Consider the following 15,231-nt stretch of genomic DNA (forward strand, 5'->3'; position numbering starts at 1 on the left):
ACGTTTGTTACATCCAAAAATACTCTTTGAACAGAGACCAGGGTTACAATCTCCCTCTCATAACTGATCCCTCATCATCACATGACTCATTCTACACAGGTCACATGACGAGTGATCGCACCATGAGCTGACATTATTTTGTCAAACTATAATCCATACAGCTGCAAAGGGCACACTACAAAAATAACAATGAAGTGGCATAAAAGCAAACAAAGTAGTGTAAATGGAGAACAGCAGGAGCAAATGTACTGTAGGACATCCTGAGGGAGCCTGAATGGACATTTAATCTGTGATCCTTCCCAGTGTTATGTCTCCATGAATGTGCTGAGAGAAAAGAGCAAAAGGAGAGGAAGTGGAGTTCCTGGTAAGTTTGGGAATCAGTCTGAAGTGTCCGGCATGTTTGCTTGCACAGAAAACATCAGTCAGGGAACCCGTCCTCTCACTGTTTGTGGACAGAAGACACCAAAAATGTGTCCAGCAGTCAGAGCACTGCAGAGTATATCAAATACAGCCTGCTTGTTATCCTGAAGTGAGACTCTCCCACTTAAAAAAAGCAACTCAAAAAGATTTTCATTCAACAGATGATAGGGTGTGAGGGACAATTCATTTGGCTGTTGATTGGTTAAATGTTCAGCCTGGACCACACCTCCTCTGGCTGGAGAGCACTCCCCTACCTATAATTTAGTTTTTTAACAGACAGCATACAACGGGAACAGATTGTATTCAAATACCTCATTGCATTTCACTATTAATACAAAAAAGAGCAACTTGCATGATTGTATATTGTATAATGTATGCTATGTTCATATATTTTGTTTAAAAGGGGACCTATCATGCTAAATGCACTTTTGTATGTCTTTTATACATAAATATGTGTCCCCGGTGTGTCAGGGAACTCACGCAGCGTCAGAAAATAAAACCCTCTCTCTTTTCGTCCATACCCAAATCTCTAAAAACGGGGGTACAATGGAGCTGATCCAGATTTGCGGCGATTTCACGTAATATCGGAAATGCAGACCCACAGCACTATCAGAAACGTTGCTATCAGAAACAATGCCCGGCTGTTTTGGACGTAATATGGTCAGTGCATGTTTACATTAGCATGCTAACAATCAGAGCTAACCTGTACTGGAGAGCATGTGTGTGAAGAAGCAGGAAATAAAAAGGAACTCACTTTGTGGTATAACCGGCAAGAGAGAAAGCCTTTGAGCTCCGTACTGTTTCAGAAATAATCCTTGATAATCCATGATATGGCGTTTCATAACGGCAGTATTTAGTTTAGAAAGTAGCTGCCGGGTCCCGCATGAGCTCAGACCCCTCCTTTTTTTATCGATTTTTTTTTTTAAAGCTTTATACATTAAATCAGCACTTTTGAAACAGGAAGTGAAACAGAGGGATATGAGGCATGGCTAGAATGTGTGATCTGTTTGGTATTTTAAGCAAAACACTTCATAGACATGTTTTTTTATATATTTGTATATATCTGAGACCTATGCTATTGCCTAAAAATAGCATGATAGGTGACCTTTAATAGTAAGTTGGTCTATTACAGCGTAGTCTAACTAATTGGTTCTCAACTGGTCAGGCCTCGGGACCCACTTTTTACTTGGTCAATACATCGCGCCCCAACATTTTGAAGCACTCAAATCTATTCAACAAAAAAACGTGCTGTAATATATACACTTTTCAGCATAGTCTGCAATATTAATAAAAGTGAAATACAGTGCATATATCCCTTATATCCCTTCACAGAACTAAAGTATGCTTTTAAAAAAGGTTTAATGAGATGATGGAATCAAAGCTGAACTATATAAAAAGGCACACATGCTGAAAACCCAACCCCAGCAGGGGGGTCAGGGGGGATTCTCCCCCAGGAGATTTTTAGAAATACTAACAAACTATGCATTGTGGTACACTCTGAGAACAAAATAAATAAATCTATTACTACCCGACATATTAATAATATTTTATGTCATTGTTTGTTTTTCACTTTGTTCTGACATCTTGCTGCGAGAAGAGTAAAGAGGAGTTGACCGTGTGTGACTAAGGGTAGATAGCTCCCATTGTTCTGTGACCTGTCAATCATCAAACCGGGGGTCATATTTCATTATGTGTTCATTTTTATCTGAAGTTGTACCCATGGATGTATAAAGAAGAGTTCTACCGCAAAGTTATTCTCCGTGGGGACTTCCGGCAACAATCTTGATTCTGATTGGCCAGAAGACTCGAAAAAACATCAGCAAAGATATTTTATTGAGAAGATGATCACTACGGGACAGAAGTTTTCAAAACCGTTTATGGTCTCCGGTACTTCCAGTCCAACGCCGACTGCATCCACAGCGTTAGAAAATCGGCTTTCAAAATAAAAGTTTGACTTTTTCCCCAAAAAAAAGAAAAAAAAGAATTCCAATTTATTTATTTTTTTCACTCACACATCCGTGACCCACTCGAAACGGGTCCGCGACCCACTTTTGGGTCGCGACACACCAGTTGAGAACCACTGGTCTAACTCACTCTGTATATATTTACACTGTGTATTCAATAGATGCTCTATAAATACAGCACATATTTTTCTACTGTTGATATGTTTTATACTTACTATATTTATTTATTTTTATTATATTTCTTACTCATGCAATGCCTTGTAATGCAGCATCCGTAAACTATATCTGATTTAATCTGATTTAATAAACTGTAAAGCCAATGCACAAACCTGTATATTAAATTAATTGCATATTTAGTTCCTTATCAACATGGAAGGGATTTAGACTCCAGACTGTACTCTGAACTGGTCCTCCATGAGTACACTCTCCCAACATTCTCACAACGGCAACATGGACATTCTCACAACGGCAACATGGACATGAGAGTATCAGTATGACATCATGACATGCAGGAGAGTGAAACCTACTTGTGTCCCAGCTCGTGAGCTATGGTGAAGGCCAGGTTGAGTCCATTGTCCTCAGCTAACACACACTTCCTCTTGGTACTGCAGACACCCCCCAGATATGCAATACCTGTAACACAGCAACATGACAAAACAGTGAGTTTAATAAATAACACTTTCTAATTGGTGATTTAAAATAACAAACTGGGTAAAAGGTGTCTCTATTCCCTTCTTATTAACAGGTCCTTGGATTATATATGACCCAGTAACTGTTCCCTTCACTGTATTGTCTGGACTTTCAATGGGCTATGGAAAAACTCCTAAAATGGAGTTGCATTCAGCTTACTCATGTTCTGGTCGATAATCTCCACCACTTGTATCAGAAAGTTGTAGAAGCAAAAGCAGGAGTTAACCAAACAGAGTTAAGTGTCCTATGTAGTTCCTTTGTATCGCAAACGCGAGTCGCATCTCAGGTAAACCTCAAACGGACTATAAACTGTAAACAAAAGTAATGTGCATTGAAATACTGTTCAACAATCGGTCAGACATTAAGCGGGTAAAAACGCAAATCCCGGCAATTTCTACTGTAGCCTCCTCCATGGAGCATCGGCAGGTTATTTTCATGCTACTGTTAATCTGGAGAGCATGTCAACAGACTCTAGTGGACGGCGCATGGGATTATATAATCAGACACGTAAATACTACGCTTCCTATGTTTCGGTGGACACAAACAAACCGCACCAAGGGGTTAAAATCTCCAGGGTTCGATTCAACCGGACTATACAAGGCTGGTGTGAACCTATATGGCAGGCCTATTCGACTAGCGACCCGCGGGCCGAATCAGGCCCTTCAGAACTTTTTTCTGGCCCACAAGAGGTTGCCTGCAAATCGAAATGGCATATGTGTAATAGCATAAATAACACTAATGTCTGATCACAGTAAATCCGACGATGTGGCGAAAACGCTGGTTTTTCCATTCATTTGAATTATTTTGAATCCGTTATTTTGCCTGCCGCGCTCTGTTCATTAAAAAAAAAAAAACGCACTGTGTCCGCACTTGTCATTGGCTCAGTCAAACTCACGTTACACACTAGGTTCGCGGGCCAGCGAGTAACAGCTTCAAAGATGTCTCTCTCCAAGCCCAAGCAACGTAAAGTTGATTCGGAAAATCGCCAATTCCAGAATGAATGGACTGAAAAATATGTATTTACTTTACCAGCCGCAACAAGTAATAAACCGGTGTGTTTATTGTGCAACAAAAGTATATCCGTGATGAAAGAATACAACGTAAAGCGACACTACAATTCAAAATCACGGCTCGTTTTCTGCCAGTTTTCCCGTGGGCTCAGAGGAATGGAGAAGGAAAGTACAGGGACTGCTAGAATCATTTGAACGGAGTCAAGTGGCTTTTAGTCGCTTTTGCACGGAACAAGAGAGAGCTACGATAGCATCCCTGCGAGTAGCCTGGACACTAGCCAGACAGAAGAGGCCCTTTACCGACACGGAGACCGTTAAAGAGTGCATGCTTGCTGTCATCAATGAAGTGGTTATTGACCAAAAAGTAAAAGACAGCGTCACTTCAGCCATTAAAAAAGGTACCTCTCTCAGACACAACAACACTTCGCAGAGTGGAACTACTTGCAAAGGATGTGTCGGGGAAGCTTTTGGAAAACCTTCGAAAAGCAGAGTTTATATCAATCGCTGTGGACGAATCAACTGACTGTACTGACATGGCCCAGCTGTGCATCTATGTGAGGTTTTTCGATGGAGTTCGCTTTAGGGAAGAACTTCTGGGGCTTATTCCGTTGGAGGGACACACTACAGGTGAGGTTATCTTTCAAAAGATAGTCTCGTTTTTTAACGAACGTCAACTGGATTTAAAAAAAGTGTGCCTGTTGGTCACTGATGGCGCTCCAGCTATAATCGGCAGAGTGCAGGAGCTGGTGGCACGTCTATCTGCCATTGCCCCACACATGCAGTATTTACACTGTATTATTCATCAATCTGTGTTGTGTGCAAAGCTCTTTGAAAAACACCATGGACACTGTCATGAACATTGTGAATTTCATTCGCTCAGCCTCCAGCCTACAACACCGCCTGTTCCGTCAGCTGCTTGCTGACACGTTTGCTGGACACACGGACTTACTCGTCCATAACGATGTCCGATGGCTCAGCAAACGAAAGGTCCTGGATCGTTTCTGTGAACTCCGCCAGGAGATTGTGTCTTTCCTTCGCACGAGTAAGCACAAACGAGCTACAAACCTCTTGGAGCGCATGTTAGATGAACAGTTTATGGCAGATGTTTACTTTCTGTGTGACATTTTTGGACACTTGAACACTTTGAATTGCAAACTTCAGGGTCGCGAAAAGTCTATCGCTGATTTGGTTGTAAGAATTTGTGCCTTCAAGACAAAGCTAACGATCTTCAAAACAAACCTAATGACGATAAAACTGCTGCAATTCCCAAAACTCTGTGCATTTATGACCACATCACCTGGAGCAAACATAACGCCAGTCATGACCGACTCCATGACAAAATTGACTGATAACTTTACTGACAGATTCCAAGGCTTCAGCATTCCAATTGAGGTATTGCAGTTTGCCCGTGACCCGTTTTCCATCAAGCCTGATGCAGACTTCTGTGTAAAAGTAAAAGAGGTCATACTGTATCTTGAGCTGTATCTAGCTGGTTGATGTGCAGTCTTCCTTTGCTTTAAAACAGCTCCTGAAGTCTGAGGGTGTAGTGGACTTTTGGTCTAACCATGTTAGCCAGTATCAGTACCCCACAATGAGGAAGGTGGCCTTGCTTATACTGACAATGTTTGGATCTACCTATACTTGTGAGTCTAGCTTTTCTCATATGAATGCCATCAAAACAAGGGCACGTTGCTCCATGACCAATGAAAAGTTGCATGAGTGTCTCAGGATTGCTCTTACCACTTATGAGCCAAACTATGCTGAAATAGCTAAATCAAGGCAGTGTAATTTCTCTCACTGACTCAAACAGGCTAAACATGACAGAAGTCTGATGCATGGTATGTATGCAGATCTGTTTTTATGGTCATTCACTTTATGGTCATTCAAACAAGCCTACTTACTGTTTCGAAAATTGTAAAAATGTTTCCAAGATATGAATGTTATTGTGAATCTGATGGCTATTGTTTTACTATGTTCTATTTGCATTTAGTATTACATTTCATGGACTTATGTTGTCTTCAATGCACCTTATGTATGCTTGGAAGTGTTGAGGATATTATACACAGGGCTACTTACTGTTAATGTGATGAATACTGTTATTAGTGAACATGGAACTGTTGGGGGAAAAAACCTCATGTCTCCTTAGTTTTAAAGATGCAACATTTTGCACTTTTGTGTCAAGTCTTGTAACCGAAGCTTTCCTACTTTTTTATGGACTGGTTGCTTTCTGTAATGATTTATGTTGATACAATTAGAGTAAAAAAAAGGGATGCACTTGACTAGTTAATTTAATGTATTAGTATCTATTAACACTATGTAAGCAAGAGTTATTTGTAGTGATTCCTTGACAAAGTATTGTGTGGCCCACAAACCCCCTGTGATTTTCCTATTTGGCCCACTTGCTAATGAAGTTGAATAGCCCTGCTCTATGGTGTGAACGCAACCTTAGGAGCGGAGGATCTGAGTAAAGAAGTTCCAAAAATGTTCAATCAACCTTTCAACTAGGCACCTGACCTGTGCTCGTGAATTGTTGTTACGGAAAGAGAGGGGTTTTAGGTTGCCATAAGGCTGTTGACGGTCTTATACATCCATTGGTTGGTTTTGTGGCACATGTGTAACTCTGTGCCAACTTGGGCAAGCTCGCAGGCAAACTTGAGCGCACACAGGGTGGAGAGGTGGAGTGAGGTTGAGTGATGGAGAGAAAGGGAGAGAGAGAGATTGAGCGAGGCAGAGAGCATGTGCAGCGGTCTTCTTGCGCACAGAGCTGGAATTTGTGAGAGAGCCGGCTTGAGAGTAAATTTCTCTTCAAAGTATAATTGATTGCCAGCTGACTTGCTTGCTCGTTGGTAACGTAACTGATTTCTTCTAATGTGCCTGCATCTGGCGCTGAGTTGCCATATTCCTTTCGTGAACCACTAACCTAGTAAGAGTAAACTAACTGACAGGCTGCTGTGCCGCATCTCACTCAAAAACCCACACGACTCAACCCAGCGAAAAACCAGTCTTGCGCGCAGCCTTTCATTCAGAATTTCCGAGCAAAATTAAAAAATGATATTAAACTAATACAAAAATAAATATTAGGACAAAGCCCTACAAATAACAACAATAAAACAATTAAAATGTTGTATGCAGCCCTGATTAAAACAGCGGGCCCAAATCTTGGATGTGCGAGGCCAAATCCTGGATGGGCGGGCCCGGCCCCATGGGGCCCACCCATGACGCCGGGTCTGGGTCTATGGCGCCTCGCGAAACCTCATTTAGATTAAGACTGTCATGAAAACGAAACAAATAATAAATAAAAAACAGATGACAGGCAGAGAAGAACAGAGTCTACTCAGCCAACCCAGCAAACACACGTATCACTTCACTGTCTGGTGAAATGAATGAAGCTTCAGGATTCAGGTTCAGTTCGATAAGAGCTGGTCGGAAGAAACAGAGGATCAGCTGGATGTTCGCCTCTTAGATAAACCTCAGAGTGGAGATGATATAGACTTTAGGTTAAATGTAATCAACGTTCCTGTTTTGTCACAAATCTCTCAGTGTGGGTCATTATAAAGCTCCAGTGACTGCAAATAAGAAGCTGAGAGTTAGCTAAAAGAGTTTGTCCAGTAGTGGCCAAAGATCCATTTGTCTTCGTTAGTTTTCTGAGCTACTGGCGTCTATCTCCTGTGTAGTGAGGTCAGAAGTGAAGACCCTTTTTAGTTGTTCACAGGCGGTGAAACGGTGGGTTACGTATTGTAACCCTAGTTCTATAAGCACAGGCGGAGCTCTACTGGACTCTATGGGTACTACTCTCAACAATGATACGCCAGCGTTCACACACTGAAGTTGTATAAACGTAGCCGGCCAATGTGAGCGAGCCTACCAGAATGCGCGTGCAGGCACCAAGTATATAAAGCTGCTACGCCTCCTCACTCTCATCCTACACCCTCTTCAGCGAGCGGCATAGGAAAGACAGGGCCCCTAGGTAGAGGGCTCCGCATGTGCTTATAGAACTAGGGTTACAATACGTAACCAACCGTTCTATCTCACACAGGCTCCGCCCTCTACTGGACTCTATGGGTACAGTGGGTGGAGCCCCGATGGATAAACGCCCTGTCGTCCCACAACATCGACTCACCACACTGCCCCTGACCGGCTTTTGGTTAACAGTCACTGTGCGCCAACTTCCTATCACCAGGTTGAGACCGTGGAGAAGTCGGGGCCGCAGCTTACTTGGCTGGGTAGGGCCTAATTTGTCTGAATAAGCCCATAGCTCCACCCTGCAGGTGCCAGGGCAAATGACTACACACTGTGCACCACGTTTCACAGGTCCCTAAGGAGCATTGGGAAAACGTAAGTGTACTATGTCCTCCACACTCACATGCTTACCTCGTGTAGTGTGTGCACGGACCCTAGTGGGGAGAGTCCTCCAGCCCTGTATGGGGCTTACTGCGCACCACGTTTCTCAGGTCCCTAAGGAGCATGGGACAACGTAAGTGCATTGTCATGACCTGGATCTTGGCCATAACAAAATCGTGGAAAGGAAAAGATATTTGAAAATATATGTATTGTACCCAACGTTAAACAAAACTAACATAAAGGCAAGGCAAAAGCATAAACGAAAAGGCTGCTCTCCCAAAACAGGTCCTCCGTGGAGAGACTCATTGAGAGTCTGGCTCAGGCCTTTTAACCCTCCGGTACCAGGAGCCAGGTGTCCTCAATCAATGCTGACAGACAAAGGGAGAGCATTAAAGGGCCACAGGAGATAGCAAAGCAGGGGTCGTCATAGCATTATGTCCAAGGGGGTCAGATACAGCTTACTGACCCACAGCCCTGCTCTTTTCACCAGTCCTGTGTTGCCCCAGCAAGCACCGACGATGAAAAAGGAGCCAAACATGTCTAAGAGATACTTACCTTATGAACAGGCCCAGCAAAGACCAAGCCAAATCCCGCATGACAGGACGAGATGGCTGCTGCATACACATTGACTGTGGCATGAGCAAGCCCCTTCTCCACCAGTAGCTATAGCTAGGATAGAATAGAGCCTAATGTACCGGACAGAGGCTCTAGACTCCCTTCCTCGCACCACGTCTGTCTGTCCTCTGACAGAGTGGTACGTAGCATGCCCTCCTTCACGATGGGGCGTACCCATCGCTCTCTATGGGGGCGTACCCCTCGCTCTCGATGGGGGCTGCATTGAGCAAAATCCCCAGATACTCCACCTGCTGGTGAGGTATGGGACTGCTCTTCTTCCAATTGACCGCAAATCCCAACTTGGTTAGTTGTTGGAACCATTGGGCTGTGTTTGCCCATTCCCTGGACCTGGCCATGACTATGAGGTCGTTGAGATAAAATAAACCCCTCATGCCATGGTCGCGAAGCGGCTGAAGCACTGTGGTCACACATTTGCTGAACGTGCGTGGGGATAGGGAGTAGCCAAGCAGTAGTCTGTTGTACTCGTAGGCTATCCCCTGGAAGGCAAAACGCAAATACTCTCAGTGCTTTGGAGCAATTTTGACATGAAAGTAAGCGTCTCAGGTCGATGGTTTGTGAACCAATCGCCCGGCTGCACCAGTTCCAGTTTTATGGTTAACATATGGAACTTTTTGCAGACAATGTGCTGATTCAGGATGCGAAGATCCAGAATGGGTCTGAATTCTCCTGTCTTCTTGGGAACCAGGAAGTACATGGAGTACCCTTTTCTCTGTCCTGAGAGTGTACAACAGACACAGCCTGTTTTTGCAACAGGGCCTGAATCTCTGTTGAAAGGAAACCTATCTCCTCCTGGGATGATAGATTTGCCCCCTCTCTTATACCCCTGAATGGAAGACGCTGCAGAACTGGAGTGAGTAACCCAGTCTCAGTGTCCCGTCCATCCACTCTGTCAGTACACAGCTGAGCTTCCATTCCCCATAAAAAAAAGTGTTTTAGGGGACATGCTAGCAGCTGTGGAGCCGCAGCTAAGAAGCTGTGGTACTCTCTGGTGGCCCACTCCGTCACCAAACCTTCCATAAAAGGAAGTTTGGCCCATGGGGGGCTGACATAGAAAGGGCCGATTTTCTACTAAGGTCCTAGAACTCATCGCAGCCAGCGCTCGCGGGGCCGCGCGCTCCGTCATAATGCCATGGCCACATTGATGGTGAAATGGATTAATCGGAGCTATCACACTTGGCTAGGTGTGTTTTCTGACAACAACACGCCGGCCATAATGTTCCTGCACCCGCATAGTGCTTTGACAGCACTTCCTGCGGTTTATCACACTCACATGCGCGCACCCACAGGCTGCCTCCTTTACTGGAATTACAACGGGGGCGGCGAGTGGGGAGCCGTGTCTCATAATGGGTGCCCGGTTAACCTCGCATGAAACCGATCTTGCCGAATTCAACAAGACATTATGGGGAAATGTGGAATTGTGGAGAGAAGTGAGTCTTACTGTGGGATAAATGCAATTGTTTTTATTCAATGCATTCGTCACACACACATCATTTTTCATGACTTTACAGTGGGAGGAGGCGGAAGAACTCGCCCTCGCGTCTTGGGTGGTGAGGCACACAGCTCTCGCCGCCGGGATGCTTCCTCCCACAGCCCGTCATTTCCGGGAGGATGGCCCACCCCATCCCGAAGTTTTCTGTCGTTGCGGAGCAGAGGCCTGTCGGGATCGCGCAGCCTGTCCCCGCGGGTGCCGGTATTGAGCCGGCGTCCTGCTGAGGAGTAATCAGCGACACGCTCAGAACACCCAGAATATCCGCCGCTACCGCCATCTGTGCTCCGAGCCGGAATATTTTATCAAAATATTCCAGCGTCTCTCGGTCACGAGGCAGCAGGGGCAGAGGCTTCTTACCCTCCGCCCATCCTGCTACCTGCATGCCGGGACACGATGGGACACGCTGTGTCCTTGCGGCCCTGCACCCTGAGGATCCCCACCATACCAGCCACTGGAGCCTTCGTCTTCAGTATTAAGCCTACATTCTTTTGTGTGACTGTACCTGCAGTTCCTCCCTGATTTCCATCACTTTCTCTCTCTCTTTCTCTCTGCCTGTCCTGTCTCTTCCTTACCAAAGCTGAGCTTCGACTGACGTAGTCTTTTCATTATATCTGAGTCAGTGTAAAAAGAAAACAATACAATGTTATATCTTCAATGTTTTACTCAAATTGAAATGAAATAAAAAACATTACAACGTTTGTTAAAAGTTAATCCTTCTGACATTGGATGAATGTAATTAACTTTAGCTCTCTAGCTAGTTTATTCACGCAATTTAAACCAAAGTATAGCCTATAGCTGCAATAGCGGACGTCCACTGACTAATGTAGTGCATTCACACAGGATCTGCTGGTCATATCAGAATCAGAATACCTTTATTAGTCCCACAGAGGGGACATTTGCATCGTTACAGCAGGAAAGAGGCACAGACAGCTTAATGTTACATATGTTAAAAACAAATATGAAATATGATGCCCTGATGAACAGAAACACAAGCAGCCTGCTGGACTCAGATCTCTAGATACCTCATCACTCCTCTGCTGCTCCGAGACAAGTCCGGGCTGCGGTGGTTTGTTGATACGATTGTGACGACCCCTGCTTGGAGGTCTCCTGTGGTGCGTATGGCCCTTTAATGATCCTCCTCTGCTTGTGCCCACACTGATTGAGGACACCTGACGTACTGATTGAGGACACCTGACAGCTCGCACCGGAGGATTAAAAGGCCTGAGCCAGAGCCTCGAGGTGGCTCCCCGCCAGAGGACTGGACCTCGGAGAGCAGCAGCGCTTATTCTTATTTTTGCCTTGCCTTATGTTTGTTTTTTGGCCACACAACGTTTTGCCAAATAAATACCTTTTTATATACATATTCTTGTCCTTCCCACGCTTTTTGTTATGGCCAAGAGCCAGGCCATGACAGATGGGGGCTCGTCCACTTCTTTTATCTGTGATACAGCAACGGATAGGTAAGATTTGTGTTGGGAGTTGGTGCGCGTGTATAAAGTTTGTTGGGTGCGTTGTATGTGGAGCAGTGCGGAGCGGTGCGGAGTTTTCCCTGGCAGGTTAAGCGGCGGTTCCCTTGGGATTGTTGAGCGGGGTGTGTAGTGTTGCGGAGAAAGTGGTTGAAGCTTCGGCTTGGGAGCATGGCCGTGGTCTCAGTAGTGTTGCTAGCCTGCTAGTCGCTTTGCTGGGCCAGCGGTCTCCAGTGCATAAATACCCACCACAAGTAACTGCATGAAGACTAGGGAGGAGATTACTCAGTGGGATGGTAATAGTTAGTGGGGAAACTCCAATCAATAAGTTAGTGTTGTTCCACTTTGGACGCATAGGAAACTTTGTGGTGTCGGTCCGGTTTGTTTTTTCTTTTTTTTCTTCTCTCGGCGTAAAAGGTTTGGTGTTGTATTCCGGTGAGGGCCCGGTCTAAATTAATATGGCTGACGTAGAGGCATTTATTGAAGCTCCCTCTCGGGAGTCTCTTGGCACTTTTTCAAGAGAGCAGCTGCTCTTGATTGCTGAGCATTTCTCGGTGACTATTGTCGGTGATAGGAAGATGAAGGGGAACATCAAAGACTCTATAGTGTCGACATTGAGTGAGACAGGAGTGTTTGCTGCAAAGGAAGAGGGGGTTTTGTTAAAACCTCTTTTTCAGGCTAGTGCACTTTCTTTTGAGCAGCAGAAAGAATTGTTGTTGTTGCAGCTGGAACATGACAGAGTAAAGTATGCGTTGGGAATTGAAAAGGAAATCACAGTGGAGCGGATACGGCAAGAATCTGAGAAAGCCAAGATAGAGTTGGAGACACATCGTCTGTCTATTCTCAGAGATGGTGAGGGGCAGGGTGAACAGGTGCCCAGGTCTCATCGTTTTGACATTATTAACCTGCGCTTGCTGCCGCACTTTAATGAAAGTGATCCTGACACGTTTTTGTTGTTGTTTGAACGTGTAGCTAGGGCTAGAGATTGGCCTGATGCAGACTGCGCACTGATGCTTCAGTGTGTTCTCACAGGAAAAGCACAGTCTGCATATTCCTCCCTATGTTTTGAGGATAGCTCTAGCTATAGTAAGATAAAATCGGCGGTACTTAGGGCATATGAACTGGTACCAGAGGCCTATCGACAGCGTTTTAGGTCCTTTGAGCAGAAACAAGGTCAAACCTATGTGGAGATGGCGAGGGATTTGTCGGTTCATTTTAAACGTTGGTTAACTGCTCCTGAAATCGCTTCTTTTGACGATTTATGTGAACTCATGATTTTGGAACAGTTCAAAAATATTCTTCCTGACAGGATTGCTACTCACATAATAGAACACAAGGTAACTTCCGCGGCTGGAGCTGCAGTGGCAGCTGATGAGTTTGTGTTGCTTCATAAGAGCAGGTTCGGAGGGCGCTCTGGGGCACCAACTGTTTGTGAAGGAAATAGGAAGGATGTTGGGATGGATCCAGGGAAATCGAGTTTGATCAAATCTAATGTGGTTAATAACGATGATTGCCACTACTGTCGTGAAAGAGGCCATTGGAAGGAAGAATGTCCTGCGCTTAGAGCAAAATCTGAGGGAGGAAGATGTTTTGTTGGGCCTGTTGCGTTGGCTGCTCCTGTGAAAAGCTGCTGTGGTGCCGATGTGCTTAAATCCCACTTATGTGGCTCTGAGGTTTTGGCATCTTATACTATATTTGACTGTGACCTTGTTAAAGGTGAAATAGCTGTTGGTGTACGTCCAGCTTTGCCAACCAAGGTATACATTTTATTCTGGGCAACGGTTTGGCAGGTAGCAGAGTTTGGGCTGATGTTCTTCCGGCATTTTTAGTGAATGGTGGGCTGATTGAGTCTGGGTTTGAGGAGAGCTCTACAGTGGTGCCAGAGGTCACGTCCTCCTGCGTGATATCGCGGGCTATGGCCAAAACTATGTTGCTTAGAAACCAGAAGGCCAAGCATTGCTCCACTGGTGAAAGTGGTCGTGGTTGTGGCGGCGGCTTTGACGGTGGTCGTGGCGGCAGCGGCAGCAGGGGTCGAGGACGTGGCAAGGAAATGTTCTGTTATCGGTGTGGAGATCAAGGACATATGGCTAGGGACTGTGACCAAGCGGAGGATGTGTGCTACAACTGCAACAAACCAGGCCACATGGCTCGTGACTATGGGCGTGCCAGCGACCGGAGGTGCTACTCCTGCGGTGGGCTTGGTCACATTCAGAGATGTTGTGATAAGGTGTTATATATTACAATTAGGGTTCGCTAAGAGAGGGTGTTATATATTTGTTGTGTTCTGTGACTTTTTGTTTTTGTTTGGGATAGGGTTAATTCGTTATGCCGGTGGTCCTGAGGACACCGACTTTAAGGATTGTGACGACCCCTGCTTGGAGGTCTCCTGTGGTGCGTATGGCCCTTTAATGATCCTCCTCTGCTTGTGCCCACACTGATTGAGGACACCTGACGTACTGATTGAGGACACCTGACAGCTCGCACCGGAGGATTAAAAGGCCTGAGCCAGAGCCTCGAGGTGGCTCCCCGCCAGAGGACTGGACCTCGGAGAGCAGCAGCGCTTATTCTTATTTTTGCCTTGCCTTATGTTTGTTTTTTGGCCACACAACGTTTTGCCAAATAAATACCTTTTTATATACATATTCTTGTCCTTCCCACGCTTTTTGTTATGGCCAAGAGCCAGGCCATGACAACGATACATGTCGTCTTCTTCTGTTTGCTTTACGAGGCTACGTAGTTATGCAGCGCCCCCCATCGGCAGTAAATGGAAGTTCTACATTTAGTGCAGTTATTTCACAAGTTTTGTTATGTACACCGCTCGGAAAAGATTACCTCAATGGTGGATACGGCCCTGGATGGAGGGGTGGTGAAGTGACCCTTTTCCTAATGTAACTTTTTAGCCATGTTCGGAACAAACTTATTGTGACTTAAACAGGGTATCTGCAGGATTCATAGAGATGAATTTACTACCTTTTACTACCTTTTTTACTACCTCCACAATATTTTTTACTACCAACACGACATCAAGCAGCAGCCCTTTTTGGACTACTAATTATAAGGTATTAGTGTGACACTGTCACACCCGTCATACATATCAGGTACACTAATGTTTAATTGTGATCATTAAGTATTGTCATTGTCAATTGTGTTTTTTTTTGTAGTGTTGAGTTGACCCTTAGCCCTAATAAAGTGAGTAATAACCTTGACACTTCTTA

At 45.0% G+C, this 15,231-nt stretch overlaps 1 protein-coding gene across 1 annotated transcript in view; it reads right to left on the bottom strand.

Moving 5' to 3' along the window:
* The window catches only part of adamts17 (ADAM metallopeptidase with thrombospondin type 1 motif, 17), a 308,092-nt gene that overhangs the window by 98,867 nt on the left and 193,994 nt on the right, over positions 1 to 15,231 (bottom strand). The window contains exon 8 of the mRNA XM_079665712.1: positions 2,912 to 3,017. Coding sequence (XP_079521838.1) covers positions 2,912 to 3,017 — 106 coding nt within the window. The remainder of the gene's footprint in view (positions 1 to 2,911; positions 3,018 to 15,231) is intronic.

The sequence above is a fragment of the Notothenia rossii genome, assembly GCF_949606895.1.
Source record: "Notothenia rossii genome assembly, chromosome: 2".
NCBI lineage: Eukaryota > Metazoa > Chordata > Actinopteri > Perciformes > Nototheniidae > Notothenia > Notothenia rossii.